The sequence below is a fragment of the Arachis hypogaea genome, chromosome 12 (assembly GCF_003086295.3).
Source record: "Arachis hypogaea cultivar Tifrunner chromosome 12, arahy.Tifrunner.gnm2.J5K5, whole genome shotgun sequence".
NCBI classification, from domain to species: Eukaryota; Viridiplantae; Streptophyta; class Magnoliopsida; order Fabales; family Fabaceae; genus Arachis; species Arachis hypogaea.
In genome coordinates this window covers 2656814-2683359 of record NC_092047.1, presented here as the reverse complement: position 1 = coordinate 2683359, position 26546 = coordinate 2656814, and the positions used below count along the sequence as shown (strand labels likewise).

At 33.3% G+C, this 26546-nt stretch overlaps 2 protein-coding genes and 3 long non-coding RNA genes across 7 annotated transcripts; 1 reads left to right on the top strand and 4 right to left on the bottom strand.

The window, feature by feature from the left end:
- Nucleotides 1-918: 918 nt before the first annotated feature.
- On the bottom strand, nucleotides 919-1969 carry LOC140177256 (uncharacterized). The gene is made up of 2 exons (XR_011869082.1): nucleotides 1656-1969; nucleotides 919-1188 (listed from the first exon to the last, which is right to left on the bottom strand). It is a non-coding gene; the product is annotated as an uncharacterized lncRNA (long non-coding RNA).
- Nucleotides 1970-3407: 1438 nt separating this feature from the next.
- LOC140176934 (uncharacterized) lies at nucleotides 3408-4493 on the bottom strand. The gene is made up of 2 exons (XR_011868183.1): nucleotides 4181-4493; nucleotides 3408-3642 (listed from the first exon to the last, which is right to left on the bottom strand). It is a non-coding gene; the product is annotated as an uncharacterized lncRNA (long non-coding RNA).
- Nucleotides 4494-7277: 2784 nt separating this feature from the next.
- On the bottom strand, nucleotides 7278-11582 carry LOC112726331 (putative N(6)-adenosine-methyltransferase MT-A70-like). The gene is made up of 8 exons (XM_025775672.3): nucleotides 11347-11582; nucleotides 9599-10772; nucleotides 9369-9467; nucleotides 9138-9221; nucleotides 8690-9039; nucleotides 8382-8598; nucleotides 8186-8265; nucleotides 7278-7895 (listed from the first exon to the last, which is right to left on the bottom strand). The coding sequence occupies exons 2-8, from the start codon at nucleotides 10760-10762 to the stop codon at nucleotides 7652-7654; spliced, it is 2238 nt and encodes a 745-aa protein (XP_025631457.1). The 5' UTR covers nucleotides 10763-10772; nucleotides 11347-11582; the 3' UTR covers nucleotides 7278-7651.
- A 1396-nt stretch (nucleotides 11583-12978) lies between these two features.
- LOC112726329 (putative disease resistance RPP13-like protein 1) lies at nucleotides 12979-24273 on the top strand. 3 transcript variants are annotated; one of them, XM_025775668.3, is made up of 5 exons: nucleotides 13229-13371; nucleotides 16921-16999; nucleotides 17529-17649; nucleotides 19471-23097; nucleotides 23426-24273. In XM_025775668.3, exons 3-4 carry the CDS (start codon nucleotides 17640-17642, stop codon nucleotides 23091-23093), a joined length of 3633 nt encoding a protein of 1210 aa, XP_025631453.1. In that variant the 5' UTR covers nucleotides 13229-13371; nucleotides 16921-16999; nucleotides 17529-17639; the 3' UTR covers nucleotides 23094-23097; nucleotides 23426-24273. The 3 variants fall into 3 exon arrangements, with proteins under 3 accessions (XP_025631454.1, XP_025631455.1, XP_025631453.1); XM_025775669.2 differs by lacking the exons at nucleotides 19471-23097; nucleotides 23426-24273 and adding an exon at nucleotides 14195-16593 and having other exon boundaries at nucleotides 12979-13371; nucleotides 17529-17840; XM_025775670.2 differs by lacking the exons at nucleotides 19471-23097; nucleotides 23426-24273 and adding an exon at nucleotides 14180-16593 and having other exon boundaries at nucleotides 13088-13371; nucleotides 17529-17840.
- Nucleotides 13016-13679, bottom strand: LOC140176933 (uncharacterized). The gene is made up of 2 exons (XR_011868182.1): nucleotides 13547-13679; nucleotides 13016-13385 (listed from the first exon to the last, which is right to left on the bottom strand). It is a non-coding gene; the product is annotated as an uncharacterized lncRNA (long non-coding RNA).
- Nucleotides 24274-26546: the final 2273 nt, after the last annotated feature.

Below are 26546 nucleotides of genomic sequence, written 5' to 3'. Positions count from 1 at the left end.
GTAGCTAATTTTGTGTTTATGTACCATTAAATTGAAATAACCTTAAAATAAGTTGTGAAAATTTATTTTCAACCCCGTCAATAATTCTCTATGCATAGAGTATTAACAGACAGAGGATAATTACAATCTTCTTTTCTTCAAGTTTTCTTACGAAAAACATTTTTGTTATTTCAATTGAATTAAACAATTCTTTTTTAAGATATGCAGGAAGTGACAAGAAATGTATAAAAATTTGTTAATTACATTAACACAAAAGTTCTTTAAGTATATATATATTTTATATTATTTAGATTATACTGTTAGCTAGTGTAATATATGGGAAAGGAAAATCTTGGGAATGTCAAGTGTAATTTACGGTAGATTTTATTTTTAAAATATTAAGGTTCAGTTTGAATAAATAATTTAAACAATAAATATTTATATTAAAAAATAGTTTATAAATAAGTTAATTTTGTATTTAATTTTTTAATTTTAAAAGTGTTTATTTTAAAAAAAATATGATAAAAAATGTTATTATAAAAAATTATTTTTTAAAATTTTTTATAAATATTTAAATAACATTTTAAAAAATTGTAATTTAATTTAAAAATTATATCAGATATTAATATTATTATTATTCATAAATCAAAATTCAAATATACCTTCTTCTAGAATCTAGAGGTTGCTAAGATCCAAATATACATTTAGATATATATATATACAGTATGTATTGTTCACAATCAATCATTTTCTCAGTATATATCAAGTGGCAATAATTCTTATGAGGCTTTTATTTTAAGGTATCATTTAAAATTATTTTCCAGAGAGAAAAAAATATATTGTAAGGCACACTATTATTGTAAAAATGTTCTCTCTTTCTTTATCCCCTCTATTTATTATATTATTTAATTAATTTTCAATTAGGATGAACATATAATAAATTAAACAACTACAACAATTATATATTATATATATTGTATTTCAGAACATTTTATTACATTTTGTTGCAATAGTTATTTTTACTATTTTATAAAAATATTACAATAATTAAGTTGTTGAAACTCAAATATAACTAAAGTACAGGACAAGATAAAAAAAAAGTAAGATTATTAAATTGAAAAAGCATTAAAACAATTAAAATTAAGCATGTGAATCACTTCTTAAAATGTTCTTCATCTATGCATATCGCAGGATTCTCATAAGCTTCATCTGATAACCCAAAAATAATAATTAAAAAAAAAATCTTAAAAAGGTAAGTGTAGAACACAACAAATATTCGGTTTAATTACTCTAACGATTTCTATAATTTTTTTAATTAGGTCATTATATATATATTTTATAATTAGATATTTATACAATATCAGATTTATAATTAAATTCCTACCATGATAAAAGTGTTGGAATTAATAGAATATTCTGTTAAATTATATAAAATATTTAGTCAAGTATTAGGTATATTCGTTTTGTTTAACAGAATATTCCATTAATTTAAAATATTTTTGTTACAATAGAGATTTAATTATAAAATTTGATATGATATAAAAATTTTAAAAAATATATAAAAATTTAATTAAAAATTCAATAAAACGATAAAAATTGACAGAATAATTAAACCTAAATATTCATATGTAATAGTATAAACTAAAAAATATTTAAAATATATTATTGGCACTTACCAATACTAATTTACTCCATAATGATCATAACATCTAGTAATGCAAAACGTCAGAGTTATGGTGTGTTCTGGAAAATTTTTTCGGCATCGATCAATACACTTTTCTAATTCAGATGCAATATAATAATTAGAAGAAGTAGTAGTATAATATGGTTGAGGAATTATGTGATGAAACTCAATAATGGCAAAACAAATAATCACTACTATCATTAAAATTGGAATTATTTCATGTGATGCAGAGTTTCTAGCCATAGATGGTAGATCTCTCTCTTTTGTTCTTTCTTATTTGTTGTATTGAAGTCATAAGTTTGTGATAAAATTTTATTTATATAGCGTTAATTAAGACTTTGTTTAATATTATTACATGTAACATGATTCTAGCTAGAATTAAGATATATATTATATATTCACTTAGATTGTGTCCCATTCATGTTACTAATAGATGTAGATCAATAAATAAAACAAATTCTCATTAACTATTAAATTAGTTATTATATATTTATTTATATATGTTATTTTATATAATTTTATAACAACATCAATTATGAGAATAATTAATTTTTTTAGAATAGTTTTTCATAAATATCAAATATATATTTTTCTATATGATGACTGATTAGTAGCAATTTTGTGTTTATGTACCATTAAATTGAAATAACCTCAATATAATTACCTATTATACATGAACACTGATACGGACATAGATACGGTGAACACGATACAATATAAGATACGTAGATACATAAATTTAAAATTTTTTATAAAATATGGGGACACGGTATATATAGAAAATATAAAATATTTTTTGGATAAATTATAATGATATTTTATTATTTTATTAATATTAAAATATAAATTAATTTTTTAATTATTTTTAATGTCTTTTTTTAATTATATAAAATATTTAAAATATTTTTTGTTTTAATAATTAATAATATATACTATTTTTAAACTCATTTTAAGAATATATATTAAGAATAAAGATAAATACGCTGACACGTGATGGTATTTAGGTGTGTTCAAACCTGATTAAAAAAGAATTTTTTATTTTTTATTAAGATACGGTTGGTCACAGAAAACACGCGAGTTGGACGAGTGTCAATAAATATCGTATCCAAAATGTGTTCGACATATAAACACGACAAATAAAAAAAATGTCGGTGATTCATAGGTAATTACAATCTTCTTTACTTCTAGTTTTGTTACGGAAAAAACATTTTTGTTAATTAAGCAATTTTCTTTAAAGATATGCAGGAGGTGACAAGAAATGTATAAAAATTTGTTAATTACATTAACACAAAAGTTTCTTTAAGTATATTACTATATTATTTAAATTATACTGTTACCTAGTGTAATATATGGGAAAGGTAAATCTTAGGAATGTCAAGTGTAATTTAAGGTAGATTTTATTTTTACTTTTTTAGAATACTATATACCTTCTTCTAGAATCTAGAGGTTACCAAGATCCAAATATACATTTAGATATACGGTATGTATTATTGTTCACAATCAATCATTTTCTCAGTATCAAGTGGCAATAATTCTATGCTTTCATTTTAAGGTATTATTTAAAATTATTTTTCAGAGTCAAAAAAATAATTATTGTAAAAATGTTCTCTCTTTTTTCCTCCCCGGCCCTCTATTTATTGCATTATTTAATTAAATTTCAATTAGGATGAACATATAATAAGCAACTACAACAATTATATTATATATATATATATATATATATATATATATATATATATATATATTGTATTTCAGAACATTTTATTACATTATGTTGCTATAGCTATTATTGCTATTTTATAAAAATTACAATAATTAAGTTGTTGAAACTCAAAATAACTAAAGTACACAAGAAGGAAAAAAAAAAGTAATAATATTAAATAAAAAAAAAGCATTAAAACCATTAAAATCAAACACATGAATCACTTCTTAAAATGTTCTTCATCTATGCATCCGAGGATTTTCATCATAAGCTTCATCTGGTAACCCAAAAAAAAAAAAGAAGATTAGAAAATCTTGAAAAGGTAAGTCTTAGTATTTGTTTGGACGTTATTATTTGAATAAAAATAAAGATTTTTTCAATGAAAAAAGATTTTTTTTTTATTTTTTAGCGTGTTTGGTAAGTTTTTAGTAGTAAAAGTAAAAGTACTAAAAAAATAAAAAAAAAAACATCTTTTTTGAGAAACTGTGATTTATATTTTTTTTTAAAGATTTTTTTTTCTTAAAAAAAGATATTTTTCATGTAATAAATAAACAAAAAAGTACTTTTATATTGTTATATACTTATATCCAAACATAATTAATAGATAAAAAAAAAGATCTTTTTACATGAAATATCTAAACATAAAATTACTTTTACTTTTTCATAAGATCTTTTAAAAAAAGATAACTCGAAAAAAGATCTTTTTTTAGAAACTCACCCAAATAAACTCTTAGAAGTTAGAACACAACAAATATTCATATATGTAATAAATAGTATAAACTAAAAAATATTTAAAATAAATTATTAGCACCTACCACTATTAATTTGCTCCATAACGATCATAGCATCTACTAATGCAATACCTCCTAGTTATCGTGTGTTCTGGAATAGTTTCTCGGCATCGCTTGATACATTTTTCTAATTCTAATTCAGATGCAATATAATAATTAGAAGAAATAGTATAATATCGTTGAGGAATTATGTAATGAAACTCAATAATGGCAAAACAAATAATCACTCCTATCATTAAAATTGGAATTATTGCATGTGATGCACAGTTTCTAGCCATAGATCTCTCTCTTTTATTCTTTTCTAGTTGTTGTCTTGAAATCATAAATTTGCGATAAAATTTTTATTTATATAGTGTTAATTAAGACTTTGTTTAATATTATTATTACACGTAACATGATTCTAGAATTAATATTATATGATCACTTAGATTTTGTTCTATTTTTGTTACTAAACAAATTCTCATTATAGTAAAGTGTTGTTTTCAGAATATGTAGTTTATTATTTTAATTAAGTTTAAATTGGCTTTTGAATCCAATGAACTTTATATATGCTTTATTGGTGGCCGCAAACGGTGTTAAATATATATATATAAATAAATGCCTTATATAAAACATTATTAAGACTAATATTCTAAGGTATACCCAATAAAAAAATGGTAATTAAGTTGCCATCTATACTTGTCATGTCATGCATGCATGGATTTTTTTTCCCATTTTTACTTTATATTTATCCTAAATTTTTTTTGGGTTGCTACATGCACAAGGCGGGATTTGAACCCCCGACACTTGCTTAAGCGGACTAGTGAGCTAACCACTAGACCAACCCAACTTGGTTATATTTATCCTAAATTTAGTGCAATTTCTCCAAAATGGCAGAGGGTATCTGGTTTTATATGCGATAAAAAAATGCCTTTAAAACTTAAAGGTAAATTCTATCGCACCACTATAAGATCGGCTATACTATATGGTACGGAATATTGGGCGGGCAAAGGAGAGCACGAACATAAGCTTGCGTGTGGCAAAAATGAAGATGTTGAGATGGATGAGTGGTCATGCGCGATTGGATAAAATAAGAAACGAATATATAAGGGAGAGAGTTGGAGTAACACCCATTATGGAAAAGATGGTTGAATTGCGTCTCAAGTGGTTTGGATATGTGAGAAGAAGACCGATAGAACACCCAGTCAGGAGGGTGGATGAGATGGAAGATGGACAAGGAGCGAAAGGCAAAGGAAGACCTAAGAAGACCATCCATGAGGTGATCAAACGAGATCTACATGTAAACGGTTTCTCTGTAGACATAATACATGACAGAGCATAATAACATTGTTTAATTCATGTAACCCACTCCTAATAAGACAAGGCCTTATTGTTGTTGTTGTTAGTGCATTTTCTCCCTCAACATTTACCCTTACAATTTTATAAAAAATAAGAAAAATATTATGTGATCAATATTTTTTTTTTAACATATGAATCAATACTAATTAACTCTCTACTTTTTTTTTTCTTACTAAAAACGTTAGACTCCTATCATTCTCCTAGGATGATATCATACACTCACATAATTAACTAATTAATTTATGAGGGTAATTATATAACTTGACTATTATTTTAGGATGAAGAATAACATTTGCAACCATGTGTTGAGAATTATGGGTTAAAGTATATTGGGTTTGGTGTGGTAGCAACTTTGGAGTATAGTGTTGGAATATATTATATACTATTATTATAAAGTATTATAGACTTATAGTTATAATGATTAATGGGACCTATCCTTCCTTAGCTCTTTATTGGAGTTGTGAAGTCTCATAACTTTATGTCTGTATTGGTTTTGATTAGTGTTCTTCTCTTCCCCTTCAAGGGCACGCCACCCTCCACCAATGCCGTCCCACTTCATGGCCGCAGCACAAATTTGGATATATTTTTTAATTTCATTCATAAAGTTGAAGACAAAGTAGATATATCATATATTGTGACTCAAATTTTCAACATGTTTATCATTCAGCATATCACTTAGATTAGATATACATGTAGACAATTTATTCATTGTTTAGTGAGTGATTAAGGTACATACTAAATAAATCTAAATCTAAATCTAAATTAAATCAACTCTCTTAGAATAAACTAAAAGGTATTATGTAATAAAAAAGTACCATATGCAAATCTACTACATTTTAGTTATTAAATTAGTAATACGTAAGGAAATATTAGGGGTGAACATACTCGATTACCCGTCTAAATCCGAACCGAATCAATTAAATTGATTTTGGAAGCAACGGGTAATCGGATTCGAATCCGAACCAAATTAATAACTCTTTCTAGTAATTGATCCGGGTAACGGTTTTGGGGGTGCAGAATCCGAACCAACTCGTAAACCCAACCATATATTAATTAAATAAAAATTTAATATATATATATATATGCCTTTTAATGATTTTGAATTTCTCTCTATTGCACTTTTGTATTTAGTTTTTAATGTATTTGGTATTTAACATGTTTGGATTTTAATGTGTTTAGTTTTTAATATATTTGGTGTTTAACATGTTTGAATTATTTCATTGATTTTACATATTTATTGTACTTACAAAATTTTTAATATAAAAATTTCGGTTTTTTTTTTAATGAATTTCTATTTTATCGGGTATCCAATTACTCGAATCGAACTAATCCGTTTTTAATCAGTTTGGTTTGGTTTGGATACATATACAAAAAAACGTAAATTCAAATCAAATCGAACCAATTACAATTCAATTAGTTCAATTCTAATTTCACCATAAACCCAAACCAACCCAATCCGTGCTCATCCTACAAAACATGATTGGTGGAAAGGGACAAATTTTTGGTTAGGCATTAAAGCACTCTTTGCTGGCTTTGGGAGTGAAGGTAGTTTTGTTTTTTATTCTTTTTCTTTTTCAGGTTAAGCAAGGGCTAGAGCTTGCAGGGCTACCATTTTTTCTAGGCTAAAGATGAAGTTGATGCTTTACCTCTTGGTTGAAAACCCAAAATGGATATCTTAGCCATTGATTATATTTAAATATGTATTTTATGTGAATGACTACTTTGATGATTCATTTTGTGTGTGTATACCTAGCATAATTAAAGATTGAAGTAGACATAAGAATTCCTCAAAAGGAAAGAATTTTCTTTCAAGTTATTGGCAGACTGATATGATGCCTAAACATAATGTAATGACTAATGAACATGAACATTCAAGTACATAGCTAAAATGAGACTTCTACAACATTTCCTCATCACTAACCACTCGCTTTTCTAATTTACACAAGTACACTACAGATATTTAACCAAATTAGCCGTTTCTTCTCAAGAAAAACCTTGCCACTCTTTAACTTTTTTTCTTTCCAAAAGAGAAAGGCAATGTGAGAAGAACACAAGTCAACACTTACAACTACAAAAGGTCAAAATGCTGTTTTGATGTGTTCCATTCAGATTTATCAAGAAAAAAGCCCTACTAATGAGTGACTCAGTGGAAATTTATCAGGCAACGTCGACATCTATTGCCATTGCCTTCTCTTCTGAGGCATAGGAAGTGTCTGGAGCTGCAGTGGACTTTGGTTCTGTGAATGGACTCTGTGTATGAGTCGAGTCAACTTCCATAGCCGAAGGTCTGGGAGGTGATGGCGGCTGCACCTCCACATCAGGATACGCGGCCTTAAACCTTGCCCGCAGTCCCTCATCAACCAACCTCACACCACTTAACTGATTACCAAGTGACATCCACCTAAGGGAACAATGGAGACATGATCAATTACAAGAAAGTAAAGAACTACCACAAACAGAAAAAAAATCTTCTCTATAAAGATGAAGTTTTGAACCTAAATCCACAACTACAACAAGGTTAGACTCTTTGGTCTGACAAATCAAAACCAGATTATAGATAACAAAGTACTTAATTTATACAACAATATCATGCAACTGTAGTAAAATTGGATCAAATGATCATTTCAAATCAAGACTAGCCAATGGGTTCAATCTCAGTCAAAGAAATATATTTCAGTCAAGAAAACCAACCCTGCATGAGTATTGTGCATGCGAGCAAATAACTCCAGCTTTCTTGTTCTTGGACTTATCCTCTCCAGCATCGGATACATCTGCAGGAAAAAATTACTATAATTCTTTATCTCATCTTCAAAAGGAAAATGAGATTAATGCAAAATTCAATGACATAATAATTATCTATCAGGAAGTAGTTGAATGCTATAGAAACCTCATCTGGCTTGCGGCTTGTTTCCCTGACTTCAGCAACAATAACATCGGTATCAATATTTCGGTTCACTTCAGGGTTCCCCTTTATCCCAACAAGACAATGTTCCTTACTATGATTGAGCCAATGGCCTGTACGGCCAGTTCTGATTATTCTCTGAAGTTGATTTGTTTTCACCCAAATTATCTCCTCAACACGTTTATATCCCCAAAGTTCTAAGCTGCAGAAAGCATTATGCAATATAAGAAAGCCAACTTCATTTGTTATCAGGAAAAAAAAAATAGTATGTGACCAGTAACAAGTGCACATACCATTCACGTCCAAGCTCCATTGCACGTCCGGTGACCCACAGAAAAATAAGTCCATCGGTTTGCAGTGCAGGGACATTAAGACTGCGCATCTCATCATCAGCCATTGTTCCATAGGGCAGTTCCATGTGAATATCCCATGGTGGATCTGCCATGATTACTCCAAATTGACCTAATATGTCCATCCTAAAGTTACGTATATCACAGTTGATCCATTGTGGCTCACCAAGTTCCACCTCAGAACAATATTCAGCTCGCTGAGGTTTTAGTGGCTTTGGAGGCGGAGGTGCACCCATCATTGTCGGAGACACGTCAGGTGTAGGGTCATACTCATAATGAACATACTTGCATGTCTATCAAAGGACAGAAGAACGATAGAGATCAGACTATGTGATACATAAGCAAAATAGGACAATTCACAATAAGATATAATCACAGGAAAGAAACATGCCTTCATGTGCCGGCAAGTATCAAGAAAAGAACAGTCCCCTAAATTGATGTCAGTATGAGGAGCAATTATCCGTCTAAAATGAACCTGTGAAGAAAAGGATCAGTAATTGTTATCAACAAAAGCAGATTGATTATTGGAAATCACATCCACAAGTGGCACCAGCCTAAAGCAATAGAGAACAAATAAAAAATGAAATCATTCAGGTGGGTAAACAGAAACGAAATCACTAACCTTTTCACATGCTATAAAGGAACCAGATTGACGACGACAATCCTCTTTTGTCAGCAAGTCACAGTATTGCCTCACTTGAGAACCACCTTTTGTTTTGAACTGAAAAATATATTGCAAACCAATCTTAGAAATATTAACCTATACATAATGCTGGCGTGCAGTAAAAGATGGCAAAAAGCACAATAGAAACTTCAGCATTAAGAATTTTGAAGTAGGAAATGAGGTCGAACCTTTGCAGCAACAGCAGTCTCCTTTGCAGTTGGTCGGTGAATTAGGTCCAAAAGCTCCTCACCAGTTTTAGATTTTTGCATCTCCCTAAATGATTTCTTATTCAACAAAGCCTCAAGATCCTTCATATCATCCTCTATGGTTCTTGGTTTCTGTGGCATTGAATTAGGACTATTACCTGGTGCATTTGGCCCCAATGGGAGTCTATGCATTGGTGGGATACTCATGCCTCTATGTGCCCCCATCATGCCCATTACTCTTGGTGCTCCCCTCGGTCCTCCCGGAAACATTGGTTGTAAACCAGACATGTGAGGGTCCCCATGGGGCATCCACATATCAGACATTGGCCTAAGACCTGGCCTTCCCATCCCAAGCAAACTGCCATTAGCATTAGTGCCACCTGGAGTGATTTGCCCTTGATTTTGATTTGCATTTCCATCTCCGGAACTTGATTCGAGTTGCTGATACTGTGCAGTTTCCGGCAACTCTCTAAGAAGCCGAGTTCGGTCTATATTTAAAACCATAATTCTTGCCTTGCCACTTACCACGAACTCCTCCAGCTCAACGCCACCATTATCTTCTGCCATTGACCTCAAAGCTATCTCCACTGCAAGCGTAGATCCCGAATCTCCCCCAAGCTCCTGAAGTGCTGCCTTTTCTGCAGGCGTAACCGTCTGATCATTCTCCAATTTTCTCAACACAGTGGAAGAATCAATTGGCGTGAATGGTACTCGCCCTAGCAAACAAACAGCAACCATTGATCGGACCACTGCCAACGGATTTACACTCTCGGATTCAACCTGGTTAATTGTCTTTGAATCCACAGATGTTTTCTGCTTTTGATTCTTGGTATTTGTCAGGTAACCCTCATTAGAGCCATCAGTGGTTTCAGTATTAAAGCGAGTTGTTTCAAGAGTCTTCTTGGGATTCAATTTTGGGTCAGGTGGAGGCAAAGCAGGGGTAGGAGCAAACGGCCGATGATTGAAAGAAGAAACAACCTTGAGAGAAAGGTCAAGAGAGGACACAAGATTGGGGATTATGGTCTGTATAGAAGAAAGCATCTCCAGGTGAGCCTTGTGTTGGGTCTCTATTCGAGCTTCGAGCTGCTGCCTTATGTCTTTAACGGCAGCTATGGTATCCTCATTACCATCTGATTGTGTCTCCATTGATTCCTTCCTAAAACCCCAACAATGATACAAACATCAGATTTCATAAACTCTTGCTACCATTTATGATTGAACATCAAGCAACAGATACAAACACAAGATGAATAGTGGCAACTAAAAGAATTGAAATGAAAAATAAAGAAATGATTAGGTAAACAAAATATCTTAGTTTCACTAACACAAAAAGGAATTCAAAATTTTGAAGTACATTGATATTTTCAATTCAATCAAATAGCAAGTAACTACAGCACAAATGAACCCTAAACCAAAATATTAGCAAGCTGAAAACTTCATTAAAAAAAATCAAATTTTCAAACATTGCAATAAACAACGGATTGAGATAAACTAATCATCGAAACCTCAATGACATTTAAATAGCTACCATCAAGGAAACTCCAGAAGTATGCCTAATTCCCAGAGCTACGTAAATGACACTGAATCACCCTAAAAACCAGTCTAAATCACAAAATCCAAAACAAGAAAACCAACAAGAAGTATATCAGCATCTCAAATAAAGAAAAGTGCTTAAATTTATATGAAAAATTGAATCTTTTTCTTGTTTCTCGCAGCAAAGCTATAAACACCTTGGAAAGAAGAGCAAAAATCCTGATTCTTAGGGTGAATAGAGAGGGGAAGCTGAGAATCGAAATCAAGGATAGACGTGTTGAATGCGAAGTTTTTGACTTGCTGGAGCTTCGAAGATTTTCCGGTGGATTCGGCGGAGCGAAGGGTTGAAGAGCACTGGCGGAGAAGAAGAGAAGCAGCAGATTACATATATGTCTTCGGACTCAGTAGACCAAAATCCCCTCCAAAAGTAATTACAAAATATACCCCTGTAATTTCTATTATATTCGAAAGTACCCCTCTTTTTGTAATATTTTCGTTTTAGACCCCTACCAACTTTGAAAAAAGAAGTTTTCCCACCGTATCTTCCATCTCAGTAGACATGGTTGTTAGAAGTTAGAACCGAAGTATGAAGGCTTGTGAATGTGATTAATCAGGAAATGCATAAGGATTATAAGTAACTTATCCTTGTCTTCAACTCTTCATGTTCAGATCAACCAAGTGTAATTACCAGAGTCTTTAATATGTTTGATTAAATGCAAATGCAATGATGCAAAACCAACCGATCCATATTTAGTATGGGGCACATGATCCGACCTGGTTCGAAGATCCGGTCCGATTTCGTACATTTAGAAGTTAATTTAGTGTAATTTCGGGTAAGGATTTCAAAAATAGATTCGTTTATTATTTTGGGTCGAATTTGGGTCAAGGCAAGTCCGACTTCACTCGACCCATGTGCACTTTAAGGGAACTAAAAAAAGTATATATGTTTTAAATTAATTTTAATATTATATTATATTAATTATAAGCTTATTATTTTATTTTTAATCACACTTGTTGAATTAGAAAATAAATCAAAGAAGTATCAAATTAAAATTTATTGATAAATTAAAGTTCAAATATGGATATCAACTTTTCGGTAACAAATTTATTCTTTATAAATAAGTGTATCGTAAATAAGTTTTTTTATAAATTATTGTTAAAGTTTTAAAGGCCCGATTTTTACCCAATTTAGACCCGATATAGTTGCGACAAAAAAATATTTAGGTTTTATCGGGTTTAAGATCGAGTTAGAGTCTAAAAAATAAGTTCAATATATATTTAGAGTCGGTTCTGAGTCAAGACAAATCCGATTTTAGGGGTGAGCACGGGTAACGGGTACCCGATTACCTGTTTGAACCCGAACCGAACCAATTAAATTGGTTCTGGAACTAACAGGTAATTGGGTCCAACCCGAACTAAACCGATAGTCTTTGTTAGTGATTAGTTCGGGTATCGGTTCTAGGGGTACAGAATCCGAACCAACCTGCGAACCCGATCATATATTAATTAAATAAAAAAATAAAAAAATATATATGACTTTTCTATTAGACAAAGATTATTCACTATTAATATGTTTGGATTTTAATGAGTTTAGTTTTTAATGTATTTGGTATTTAACATGTTTGAATTATTTCTATTGACGTTACATATTTATTGTACTTATTGAATTTTTAAGATAAAAATTTAGTTTTTTTATGAATTTCAAAGTCATCGGATATCCAATTACCTGAACCGAACCAATCCATTTTTAATTAATTTGGTTTGGTTCGAACACCCCTATCCGATTTCACCTTGCCCATAAATACCCCTAATTATTTACCACCTTGCGTAAATATATGGTTGATCAATACTCTATAGCACATGTCAGTATCATCCAGATCCAATCAGTGAAGAACATGTTTCAATAATAAAAAGCTTACCTCAACACTCAACAGAGAAGAGAAGCCCCGGGCTCACGGCTGACGGCACGCAGAGAATGAGACAGAGAAGCGAGCTCACCGAGAAGCACAGCAGTGAAGGCGATCCACTGCGGAGGAGGACGACACGAGGAGCACGGACTGGCAGAGGCAGTGAAGAGGCGACAGGCGAGCGAGGGACGCTCAAGAGCCGGCGAGACGACGGAAAGGAGCCGACGAGAGGCTCGGCGACGAGGCGGCGACCATGGGGTGGCGGTGAAAGCTCTAGCTGCGGCTGCCGTTCTGCCTTTTAGTTCAAGTGAGAGAGTAAGGCTCTGCCACTGTTCCTTCGATCAGGTGTAGCGAAGTTAATAGTTGAGAATAGTTAAATTTAAATTATTTGACTGATTTGGTTAAATTTTTATCTAACAGCTCTCAATTATCTAATAATTTTAGTGATCGGTTCAATTGTATACATATTTAAACGTGCAAATATCTTTACCGTGTAACAGATTGTAGAAACCTGTAGTAAAACCTTGTTGGGGGCGACAGTTGAAACCTTCCTAAGTAGCACTTTTGTTGCATCTCTAGGAATTCAAAACACAAAAGTTATCACTTCTAAACAAATTCAGCATAATACTTTAAAAAATGAACAAGTTATATTTTGAAGAACCTTGAAGACAATGTGTGAACACTACTGTTATTAATAATCTCATAATATCAAATATGCAGCAATATGGTGTCCCTACTTTTATTTGGTTAATTAAAGGTCAAACTTCAATACACCACGTGCAATTTGAATAAGCTGTTTTCATTCTTCAAAGAAGAATTAAAAAATGAAGATTTACATCAAAGACAGCTAGCAACTCTTCTGTCATGAATTATTTAAAGTTAGTTACCACTTGATTCCCATGTTCTTATACCATATAACATCATGGTCATACATATTGGGATATACTTGATCCAGTAGACCACCGAGTTCAGTATCCTGCAAACATTGTTCTCTTACCCTTTTGTTTTGAAAATTTGACTACTTTGATCTTGTTTGAGATCATGGCTGGAGTTCTTGTTGGTGGAGCTTTTCTGTCTGGCTTCATTAACGTTGTCCTGGATAGGCTCATTTCGGTTGATGCAGTCAACTTGGTTGCAGGCAAGAAGCTTAGCTCTGACTTGGTTGAGAGGCTGAGGAATGCTCTGATGGATGCTGGAGCTCTTGTTGATGATGCAGAGCTCAAGCAACTGGATAACCATGATGTGAAGGAGTGGCTCAACTGTCTCCGAGATGCTCTTTACACTGCTGATGACTTGCTGGACTGCGTCTGCACCAAAGCTGCAACTCAAAAGGGGGTACGCAATTTCTTGCCTAGCTTCTTGAATTCTGAAGAGAGGCAGATGGTGAAAGAGATAGAAAGGGTGGTTAGAAGGATAGAAGATCTTGAGAAACGCAAAGGAAAGCTTGGGCTTGAAAAGATTTCCACTGCTAGCTTCTCCTGGAAAACTACATCCACTTCTCTTGTAAAAGGGAATGTGTATGGCAGGGAGGATGACCAGAAGGCTTTAGTCCAGATGCTGAATGACAACAATGAGCATCACTTGTCTGTGATCTCTATTGTTGGCATCGGTGGTGTTGGTAAAACTACTTTGGCTCAATGGATGTACAATAATGCAGAGTTGATGGAGGGATTTGATCGGAAAGCGTGGGTTTGTGTTTCGGAAAACTTCAATATTGTTGAGACTACAAGGAATATAGTAAAGGAGATCTCTACAAATACTCAGGATCTTGATAGCTTCAATTCAATTCAAGATGCTTTGAAGAAAGGATTGTCCGAAAAGAAGTTCTTTATTGTTTTGGATGATGTTTGGAGTAATGATCATCATCAATGGAAGGATTTTCTAGCCCCTTTTCAATATGGGGTTAAGGGAAGTACTATTCTTCTGACTACTCGCAAGGAAGATGTTGGTTCAGTTGTCCAAACAAATTATCACCCTCACTATCTCATTCCATTATCAGAAGACTATTGTTGGTCAGTGTTTGCAGCCAATGCTTCTTTTCCAGAGTCAAATGGGAGCCCAACACTAGAAGGAATAGGAAAAAAGATTGCCAGGAAGTGTGACGGTTTGCCATTAGCAGCAGAAACACTTGGTTGCTTGTGCAGAAGGCATGATGCTGAGGAATGGGAAAAAATCTTAAGGAGTGATATTTGGGGATTTTCTACAATTGACAGTAAGATTATTCCAGCACTGTTAATTAGTTACTTCCACCTTCCTGCACATTTGAAGCGTTGTTTTGTTTATTGTGCATTGTATCCGAAAGATTATCTTTTGGATAAAGATGAACTAATTTTGCTGTGGATGGCCCAAGATCTTTTAAGGCTACCAAATAGAGGAGAGAGTTTTGAAGAAGTTGGTTGCAATTATTTTGAAGAATTAGCTTCCAGATTATTTTTTAAACCAAGTACGTATAATTTTAAGAGATTTGTGATGCATGATCTCTTGCGTGACTTGGCAATATTCCTTGCTGGCGACTTCTATTGTAGAATAGAAGAACTTGGTGAACAAGATGAGAAGAAGGTTCTCACTCGTCATTTATCACATATCTCATGTGGAAGCTTAGGTCCTCGAATCTCAAAAGTCTCTAACTCCATTTTGAAATTGGAATCTTTGAGGACATCGTTGTATATCGATGATTTGTTTAACCTGGAAATCATAGGATCAAAGTTTAAATACTTGAGAGTTTTATCCTTTCATAAACTTGATGTATTACCTGAATCAATAGGTGAATTGATTCATCTACGCTATTTGAATCTCTCTTGGACTGACATTAACATGTTGCCAGAATTGTTGTGCAACTTGTATAATCTACAAACATTAATATTATATGGATGTACTAAGCTGACCATGTTGCCCAGTGGCATGCATAATCTTGTGAATTTACGGCATCTGGATCTTAGGAAAACTTCTTTGGAAGAAATGCCTGGGGGAATAAGCAAATTGAAACACTTGCGTGTCTTAGATTTCTTTATCGTGGGCAAGCATGAAGATAATGGAATCCATGAATTGGGAGGGCTCTCAAATCTTCATGGATCATTCCAGCTTAAGAAGTTGGAGAATATTGTGGATGTGAAAGAAGCAGAGAATGCAAGAATGATAAACAAGAATCTCATCAGCAAATTATACTTGGAGTGGTCTTCAGGTGGTGATATGGTTTCGAATACACAAACTGAGAGAGAGATACTCCACAGCTTGGAACCGCACAATGGCTTGAAAGAGTTGACAATAAGGAGATACAGGGGTACAATATTTCCAGATTGGTTGGGGCACTGTTCTTACAACAATATGACACATATATCGTTGGTGTGTTGCATGAACTGTTGCATGCTGCCTTCACTTGGACAGCTACCATCTCTCAAGTCCCTGTACATTCGAGATTTCGGTCAGCTCAGCAGCATTGGAATTGAGTTTTACAAGAATGAAGACAATCCTTCTTTGCATATTGCTCCTTTTCCCTCACTGGAGACATTGCAATTTCAGGATATGCCATGCTGGGAGGTGTGGAATTTACCTGACTCAGAAACTTTTCGTCAGCTTAAGAGTCTTCAATTCAATTTCCTTTTCCTCAAAAGAAAATACCTCTCTTTCTTTACACATTATCAACTAGTTGGACTGATATAAATTTGCATTCATTTTTTTTTCCCATTCATTGGGAAACCTCTCACTTTGTAGTTGTACTTGAAAGAAATATCTTCTGTTATTCTCAGAAAAGGTCATTCTTATAAATTCAAAGACACAGAATATATATATTGTGCATCCAACATTTGAGAATTTCTTTACATACATCGATAAATGAAATCTACTGTTTTCATCCATCTTCTGCAGGTACATTGTAATGAAGTAAAAGTGCCCAAATGGCAGAGATTTCATCATATATAATCTTATACAAATATTTTAGCTTCAGGTTGGTAAATTTACTCTACTTCATTCCATTCTAGAATTTACTTTTCCTCTTCTGTTGGGAAAAAGAAAAATGTTATGAAAACTTGATTTTAGAAAAACTAGATATATGCCCTTAATGGTAAAATTGTTTTTCTGCCTTTGCCACTATTTGATGTTTATGGCTTTATGCTGAACTAATTGGTACTTCCATGTAGTAACTTAAATTTTGATTCTTTAACTGTTTTTGGAATCTATAAATTGTACTTTTTGTCGATTCTATTTATTGTGGTTCATTCATAATTTTAGCAGAGAGATCAATTGAAATCTTTTAAAAATATTTAAGGTAAAATTAAAACTTTCACCAAATGCTTTTCTTTTCTTCTATTCTTTAATCTTCTTTTAAATTTTTTGCAATATAACACAACATGATGCAGTTTGCAACTTTGAGCGATAGGCTAAAAGAAAATAAAGCTTATTGTCTTTCCTAAAATGGAAAGTGAAGCTTCAAAATAATTTAACAATCTTGTTTCTGTTTGTGCCATCTTTTGCAGGTAAAAGGTTCACAGATGTTCCAGATTTCGTTGTACATGTATATGTATATGGAGATGTGTAAAGTGGATTAATGTGTTGGGAAGCAGTAGTGTTTTGTGATTTCAGCTTTCATGTTAATTGGTATGTACACTAGTTTAAATTAATGACTGATGTGTATCATATCTACACATTATTCAATGCTTTGCTTCAAAGATAGGAACCATAGCTGGTTGTTTGGTTATATGACTTATATCAATAGCAGTCATGTTTGAACTTTGAACCAACATGCTAAACAAATGAGTTTCAATATATAATGCAAGGGTTGTATCAAACTTGAATTGTAGGTATTCTTTTTTTTTTTTTAAATACAATTCAAAGGCATCATGATGATTAACAACGTTATTGAACTTAGCTGAAGTAGTGTTACTTATATGTTGAAGTTGATAATCTACATCTTACCTGCATGAAACAGTTATTAATTAATTAACTTATATTCAAAGGTAGGTACAACAGCTTTGATAATCCCTTGGAATTATATGACACAAAAATAAAGATTTCATTAAGAGAATGGTATACTTTTAATAAATTGCTCATTTAAACTTTACAATTTTGTGATCATATTTTTGTTGACTTGCTGTGTTCTATGGTTCATGCCGAACAAAAAGCTCAAAGTATTGCTTTAGAATTATTTTTGGTTGATTAAACGTGCAATTAGTTACAAAATATCATATTAAATGCATTGTAGATCCTATACCAACTCTTTCTAATATGAAATTGTATGCTGCCATGTGCTTACTATGTATAGTTTGGCTGATATAATAAGATGTTCTTTGCAAGCTTAATTTGGATTCATTGGCATATTATCGTTCTCTTACTAGTTATTTTCTGCAACCATTAAAATGTGCATTGGCGGCCTCTATGCCAATGGCAAGTTAGTGAGCATGTAACTACTTCCATTGCAGTATTGTTATATTGATGTCAAATTTTTCTCAAGCTGAATTTGTGCCTTTCTGTTTTTGAATCTAAAAGGAAGCCAATAATGTTGAATAAGGTATGCAGACGAATTGTGAATCCATATACGCAAATTGTTACGCGGTATGTTAGCTAATATAACTGGTAAATTCATGACCCAAATTTAGTTTAGTACACCATACTTCCTGTGCTGCCATACAAAAATTGTCCTCTCATTCCAACCTTCTAGTTGGAGTGTGCAAAAATTCTAATACCTGATTGAGGATATAAGTTGTTTCATCTTTAGAAACTCTGCTACACGCATACCCTGTTAGTGTTGATCAAGTTTAATGAACATATTCAATCGTGGTTCGTTTTTAATTCCTCATCAGACATCTCCACCAGGACCAAAATCCAAAATTTATCTCCAATTTGAGAATTTATGTTTACCCATAACTGAAAGGACAAGATCTTGCAGACTTATTATATGCAAGATTGATAGTTGAGATATTCATGTCTAAATTTTGACTTAAAAAGAATGAATTCATGAAGGTGCTTTCAATGATGGAATAGTATTTTGACTCAGAATTAAAAGTTCTGAACAAATTATTAAACTAAGCATAAGACATTAGCAGCAGACAAATTATGAAGAAGGTAACCTCGAAGATAACTACCATTATTGTTGATAATAACCTCATAACATATTACAATCATATACATACAAAAATGTGGAGCCAGCATGCTCCTAGTTTTATATAGTTTTCATTTATCACAAAGACTATACTGCCATGAATTTCCTAGGTTGCCTCGGAGATTACTATGTCTTATTGCTAAGGAATCATTGAACCTCATCCTTATACTCTTGATTAAGTAAAACTGAGTTCACTATTCTCTAGCCACTGTTCTCTTACCTTTCCTGAAATCCATTCACTATCATGGCTGGTGCACTTGTTGGTGGAGCTTTCCTCTCTAGCTTCATTAATGTTGTCTTTGACAAGTTCCTTACAACAGATGCAGTCAACTTGGTCTTGGGCAAGAAGCTTGGCTCTGACTTGGTTGAAAGGCTGAAGATTTCTCTGCATGCTGCTGAAGTTCTGGTTGGTGATGCTGAGTACAAGCAACTTGACAACCAACATGTTAGGGACTGGCTCCACAGTCTCAGGGATGCTGTTTACATGGCAGATGACTTGCTGGATGCTGTCTTTACCAACGCCGCGACTCAAAAGGAGGTACATTCTTTCTGGCCTATTAGCCTCCTCAACAGAGATAAGGATATGATAGATAAGATGGAAAGGGTGGTTAGAAGAATAGAATTTCTTGAAAAACAAAAAGATTTCCTTGGTCTTGAAAAGACTACCAAGAAGAACTTCTTGTCATGGAGAATTCCATCCACATCTCTTGTGGAAGGTAATATATATGGCAGGGAAAAGGACCAACAGGAAATAATCAAGATGTTAAATGATAATAGAGAACATCAGTTGTCTGTGATTCTCATTGTGGGCATAGGTGGGGTTGGCAAAACAACTTTAGCTCAATGGTTGTACAATAATGAAAACTTGATGGAAGGGTTTCAAGTCAAAGAATGGGTTTGCATATCTGAGGACTTTAATATTGTTGAGGCTACAAAGAATATTATAGGTCAAACTGCTCAGAATATTGAGGATTTCAACTCACTTCAACTTAAGTTGAAGGAGAAATTGTCAGAAAAGAAGTTCTTTGTTGTTTTGGATGATGTTTGGAGTGATGATGGTGATGTTTGGAAGAAATTCAAAATTCCTTTTCAATATGGGGCCAAGGGAAGTACAATTCTTGTAACTACTCGTGTCAAAGAGGTTGCTTCTGTACTCCAAACTTGTCCTCCTTACATTCTTAGTGAGTTGACTGAAGAATGTTGTTGGTCGGTGTTCGCAAACAATGCTTGTTTTCCAGAATCAAATGGGAGTTCAACACTAGAAGAAATTGGTAGAAAGATTGTCAACAAGTGTAACGGATTGCCATTGGCTGCAGAAACACTTGGACGCATGTTGCGAACTAAACATGATGTTAAGGAATGGGAAGCTGTATTAAAAAGTGATATTTGGGAATTTTCCATCAAGAATAGCAAAATTATTCCAGCATTGTTAATCAGTTATTTCCAACTTCCTGCACATTTAAAGCGTTGCTTTGTTTATTGCTCATTGTATCCAAAAGATCACCGTTTTCATAAAGATGAACTAATCTTGCTCTGGATGGCTGAAGATCTTTTAAGGCCGCCGAAGAGAGGAGAGAGTTTAGAAGAGGTTGGTTGCGAGTGTTTTGAAGAATTAGCTTCCAGATTATTTTTCAAACAATGTGAGTACTTTGATAGGTGTTTTGTGATGCATAACCTTTTACATGATTTAGCATTGTTCCTTGCTGGAGACTTCTATTGTAGATTTGAAGAACATGGAAAAGTAGAAAGTGTAACTACTTACACTCGCCATTTGTGTTATGATAGTTTGAGTCATCTGATCTCAGAGCATTTTGATTCCATCAATAAAGTTGAATCTTTGAGGACATTTTTGCCTATCAATATCTTTTCTCATTCGGACAACATTGATAGTATAACATGTACCCTGATATTGAAGCTCAAATATTTGAGAGTTTTGTCATTTCTCTCATTTGAAGGACTTAATGTATTGCCTGAATCAATAGGTGAATTAACCTACTTGCGTTACTTAGATCTTTCTGAGACAAGTATTAGAGCACTACCAGAATCATTATGTGACTTGTACAATCTACAAACATTGAAACTGAATGAGTGTTCTAGTTTGACCATGTTACCCAATGGCATGCATAAGCTTGTGAATTTAAGACATCTCAGTATTAGAAGAACTTGTTTGAAAGAAATGCCGGAAGAAATGAGCAAATTGAAACACTTGCACTTTTTAAGCTACTTTATGGTGGGCAAGCATGAAGACAATGGAATTCAAGAGTTAGGAGGGCTTTTAAATCTTCATGGATCATTCGAGATTAAGAAATTGGAGAATGTTGTCGATGCCAAACAAGCAAGGAGTGCAAGGATGTTGGATAAGAATCACATTGAGAACTTATTGTTGGAATGGTGTTCAGGTGATGATATGGTTTCAAACACACAAACCGAAAGAGATATCCTCGACAGCTTGCAACCTCACCATGGCTTGAAAGAGTTGAGAATCAAGGGCTACAAAGGTACAATATTTCCAAATTGGGTGGGACATTGTTCTTACCAAAATATGACTAGTGTATCTCTATATTCTTGTAACAATTGTTGCATGCTGCCTTCACTTGGACAACTACCATCTCTTAAGTCCCTTCTCATTCAAGGCTTTAATCAGCTCAAGAGTATTGGCATGGAGTTTTACAAGAATGAAGGTGATTGTCATTGTTTGCCAATTGCACCGTTTCCCTCACTCGAGACATTGGAATTTTGGGATATGCCATGTTGGGAAGTGTGGCATTTATCTGATTCAGAATCTTTTCCTCATCTCAAGAAGCTTCAAATAACAGATTGTCCAATGCTAAAGGGAGATATACTTAATCAGGTATTCTTGAGAGTCATTTCTTCTTTGTCTTCAGATGTTTCCAAAATTTGCAAGCTAAGTATACAGAAAGATCATAAAGGAAGGTCTCAAGAGATGTTACTCAAGGGGGATACTTTGTTAATTAAGGGATGTGAATCTGTGATGGGGTCTGCATTTAAAGCAATGAGCATCAACCTTCTAACTTATCTCCAAGAAATACAAATCTCAGGGTGTTCTTATGCTGTATCCTTTCGAGGCGATTGTTTACCAAAATCTTTGCAAAAGCTAACAATCTTGAATTGCAGCAAACTAGAATTCCCTCAGCAGAAATACAATTTCATGGAGCTATACATAAAAGACAGTTGTGATTCACTGTCTTCATTCTCATTGGATGACTTTCCAAATCTCAATAATCTCAGAATAGAAAAGTGTGAGAATCTAAAATCACTTTCATTGTCACAACCACCACATGCAGCTCTTAAACATCTCTTCATTGATGACTGTTGCAAATTTGTGTCATTTCCGGTCGAAGGACTAGCTGCACCCAACTTGACTCATCTCAGGGTCACTTATTGCTACAAGTTGGAGTCATTGCCTGCTAACATGAATACTCTTCTCCCAAATTTACACTCATTGGAGATACAACGTTGCTCGGAAATTTGTAAGTTGCCAAAGGGTGGTTTCCCTCCAAACTTGAAAGAGCTTAGTGTGGGAGGTTGTGAGGAACAATTGAAGGGTCTATCATCAATGTGTCACTTCAATGCCCTTATTGAGCTTACAATTGAGGGCTATTTTGGTGTGACATCATATCCAAAGGTTGGTTCGCTGCCTCAGCTTCCCTCGCTTACCACTCTGCGCCTCTGGGGCTTTCTTGATTTGGAAACATTGGAGTGTGACCAGCTTCTTCACCTCACATCCCTCCAACAATTACACATTCAATGGTGTGTGAAGCTAGAGAACATGGCAGGACAAAAGTTGCCTTCCTCTCTCTTACTACTTCAAATTATAGAGTGTCCTTTACTTGGAGAACACTGTAAGAAGAAGGATGAACAATACTGGTCCAAAATTTTCCACATCCCCACCATTCAAGTTGATGGTGAACAAATTTTCTGACCAGGTAATTCTCTATTTTTCATGTTTCTCATGGTATTTCATAAATGCATAAATTTCCTTTTCCTTAAAAAAAAGATAAATTTAAAAGTTCTCTCTTTCTTTAGACAACATTAACTAGTCAGTTGAACTGATATGCCAACAAGAAATTTTGCATTATTTTCTTTCATTTATCAGCCTTTCTTACTCTAGAAGAAGTTATTGCTATCTGTGATACTTAACATTCACATTTTTCAATATATCTTTTCTCTTGTGGATCCAACATTTGAGAATTTTTTTTAAATGTAATAAACAAATGAATAATTCAATGTTACTGTTTTTACTATTTTCTACAGGTAGCATGTACCAAGGTAATGAGTGCCAAGATGGCTGAGATTTCATGATACATGTGTTTAGAATCTTATACAATGGTAGCCATATTTACCTGAAATAGTTGAAAAGGACACTCTAGTGATTGAAATAGTAGACAGAGGGTAATGTTACATTGAAAAACATTTCTATCAACTTCTCTTTGTGGTGAGCTTTTTTCTCTGCACCCAACTTGATTCATCTTACAATCATAGATTGCAAAAAGCTGGAAGCATTGCCAAGTGACATGAATACTCTTCTCTCCAATTTACAGTCTCTCCACATGCAACTTTGCTCGGAATTTGTGAGGTGTCAGAGGGTGGTTTGCCTCCTAAGTTGAAAGAGCTTAGTGTGGGTTGTGGGAAACAATTCAGGGCTCTATCATCCATGGGCAACTTGGACTCTCTCACTCGTCTTAACATTCATGGCTATGACGATTATAACTTTAAGTCATACCCAAGGGTGGCTTCGTTGCCTCGGCTTCCCTCCCTTACCACTTTGTGTCTGTATTTCCTTTGACTATCTGGAGACTTTGGATTGAAATGAGCTTCTCTGCCTCGCCTCCCTTCAACAATTACACATTTCTTTCTGTGAGAATCTGGAAAATATAGCTGGAAAAAAGCTGCATTCTTCTCTAGTACTACTTCAAATTAAAAACTGTGATTTGCTGGGAGAACACTACAAGAACAAGCACCAAAATACACAAGTTCTCTTTAAGTATTCTCTCAATTTTATTAGATACTCTTTTAATTTTATTAGAGAAGAAGAAGAAGCTCTCAATTTTATTAGGTACTCTCTCAATTTTATTAGAAGAAGAAGCGTTTGAATTCTTGAATTTTAGAACTTGTGTCTGTTTCTTACCTTTTTTTTTTTTGGCGTTTGATTCTTGTTTTCGAACTGATAAGTGTTTTTCTTACTTTCTTTGAAAAAAATGCATGTATAAATTGTATATAAATGTGAGTATATAAGCCAATGAGTTATAGCTCAAATGACATAGTCTCCCCATACTCAATTAAGAGATTGCGGGTTCGAGTCTCCTATCTTTGGTAAAAAAAAAAAAAATGTGAGTATATAAATTGAACCTTCTCCATTAAAAAAAAAAGCATAACAAATTTTCTTTCTAGAAGAAAAAGATAAGATAACAAATAAAAATAACATAAGAATTTAATACTTGATGTTATTTATTGTACTACATTTAATTCATGCATAAACATCTTTTTCCTTAAAATAAAAAAATTTCTCTTCATTGTCCCAAATCTTTGTTTTATGCTTAACCAAATTCACTGGACATAACAAATCAAATAGGACTATTAAACTGGTTTCAAAAATTGTAGAATGTACTTGTTTTTAACAAGCAGCATTGCTGCAAATGAATGCCTGGTAGCTTTTTCAGTCAGCAGTGTAATAGGATAAGTTTTTAGGATTTTTGCCTTCAACTGCTTGCTATATTTTTAACACTTTTTAACAGATGGAGTTATTCATATTTTTCTATACTCATCTAATGCCTTTTATAATGTCTTTGGACACATTATTAAACAGTTTTCTCAAGGTGATGAAGATATAAAAAATGTAATTAGAAGGTGAAGTTGTGGTGATGTCATCAGAGAACACAGTGAGTATTTTTTTTCATTTTAAAACAAAATTAAAATATGCATACCATGAATTTAGCCATATAGTTTTTTATCCATGAAGGATCAGAATAAATATACTAATCTTACATGTGAGAGTCAAATTATTCATGAAGAAATATTGTCATAGAATATTTGATTTTTGGGACATAATTAAAGATGATAGCTACAAATATGATAGGGTTATTGCCCTCTAAAAGTCAATGTATTCTGTTTTGGAAGGTCTTAAATTGAAAAACAAAATCTTTGTAACTTCTAACATTAACTCCTCCACCTAGACAGTCTCAGTTGGCATCAAATTTTGCATTTAATTGCATTACTATTTTTGCTGATCTTGAAATCAAAAGAATGACCTACATTGTTTTGATGAGATTTTCATGTAACTGCATTACTATGCATTCGCACAAAAAGGAATATAAAATTGAAAAAAAAAAAACACAGAAAAGATGCAGAATAATAAATGTGTGTTTGTTTTTTATGATGACAAATACTTAGTCCTGAAATGTTTTTAATTTGTGTATTTGTGCATTCATTTCTGAGAGAAAGAGAGAATCCTAGCAACATATACAAATCCTAGCTTTGTTACCAATGACAAGTTGGTGAGCATGTAACTACTTTTGTAAAATATTTGTGTTATTTGACATTATGTCAGCCTCAACTTCCATTGCTGTATTGTTATTTTGATGTCAGTTTTTTCTCAAGCTGAATTTGTACCTTTCAATTATGTTGAATAAGTGCTATTTCTCAATTTTTTAAATTCTTCATATCCTTGTATATTTATCATGCAGGTTTTGGTCATTTTATGTGTCACAAACCAAAACCTTTTGGAGTGTCTCTCTACATTCCCATTAGTGTGTGAACCTAATCAGATTTGGATTAACAAGATCGGAAATTCTTCGCTCATAGTTCTTGAATTTGGAGGTGTGCTTGTGATCAGAGCTCTGTAATAGAACTGTCAGAAAGTTCATAAACAGTGACTAGTTTTTTGGTGAAGTTTTGCACTCTTGTTTTATTGATTTCATTTTGTTCATGTGTTTGAGACTCCTTAGTAGATTTGATTCTTATTCTTAGAGTGAAAAAATAATTTTACATTGTTACTCTAAATATATATTTACTAGCATATCTATATATTTAAAACAATGGATGGTTGAGGGTGAGAAAATAATCTACTTTCTAAAAGAGAATGAGAGAAGGAGAAAGCGGGGGCGAGCGGTTGAGGGTGAAACACGGTGAGGAAGATGGCCATGCCATCGGAAGAGATAAGGGGGAGAGCGTGGGTGGGTGTGTATCAGGTGTTAAGGAGGGTTCTTCTCAAGAGGGGTTAGGAAAGCCATCCAAGGTCTCTTTTAGAGATAAAGTCATTGGTGCAGAAAAGTCTAAGGCCTTTGCATTAGTAGGGTCTTTATCTGGGGATGGTATCGCGACGGTGACAGGTAAGCAGGGTGATTCTCGTCCACCAAGTGTCAGTTTTACCAAAGAG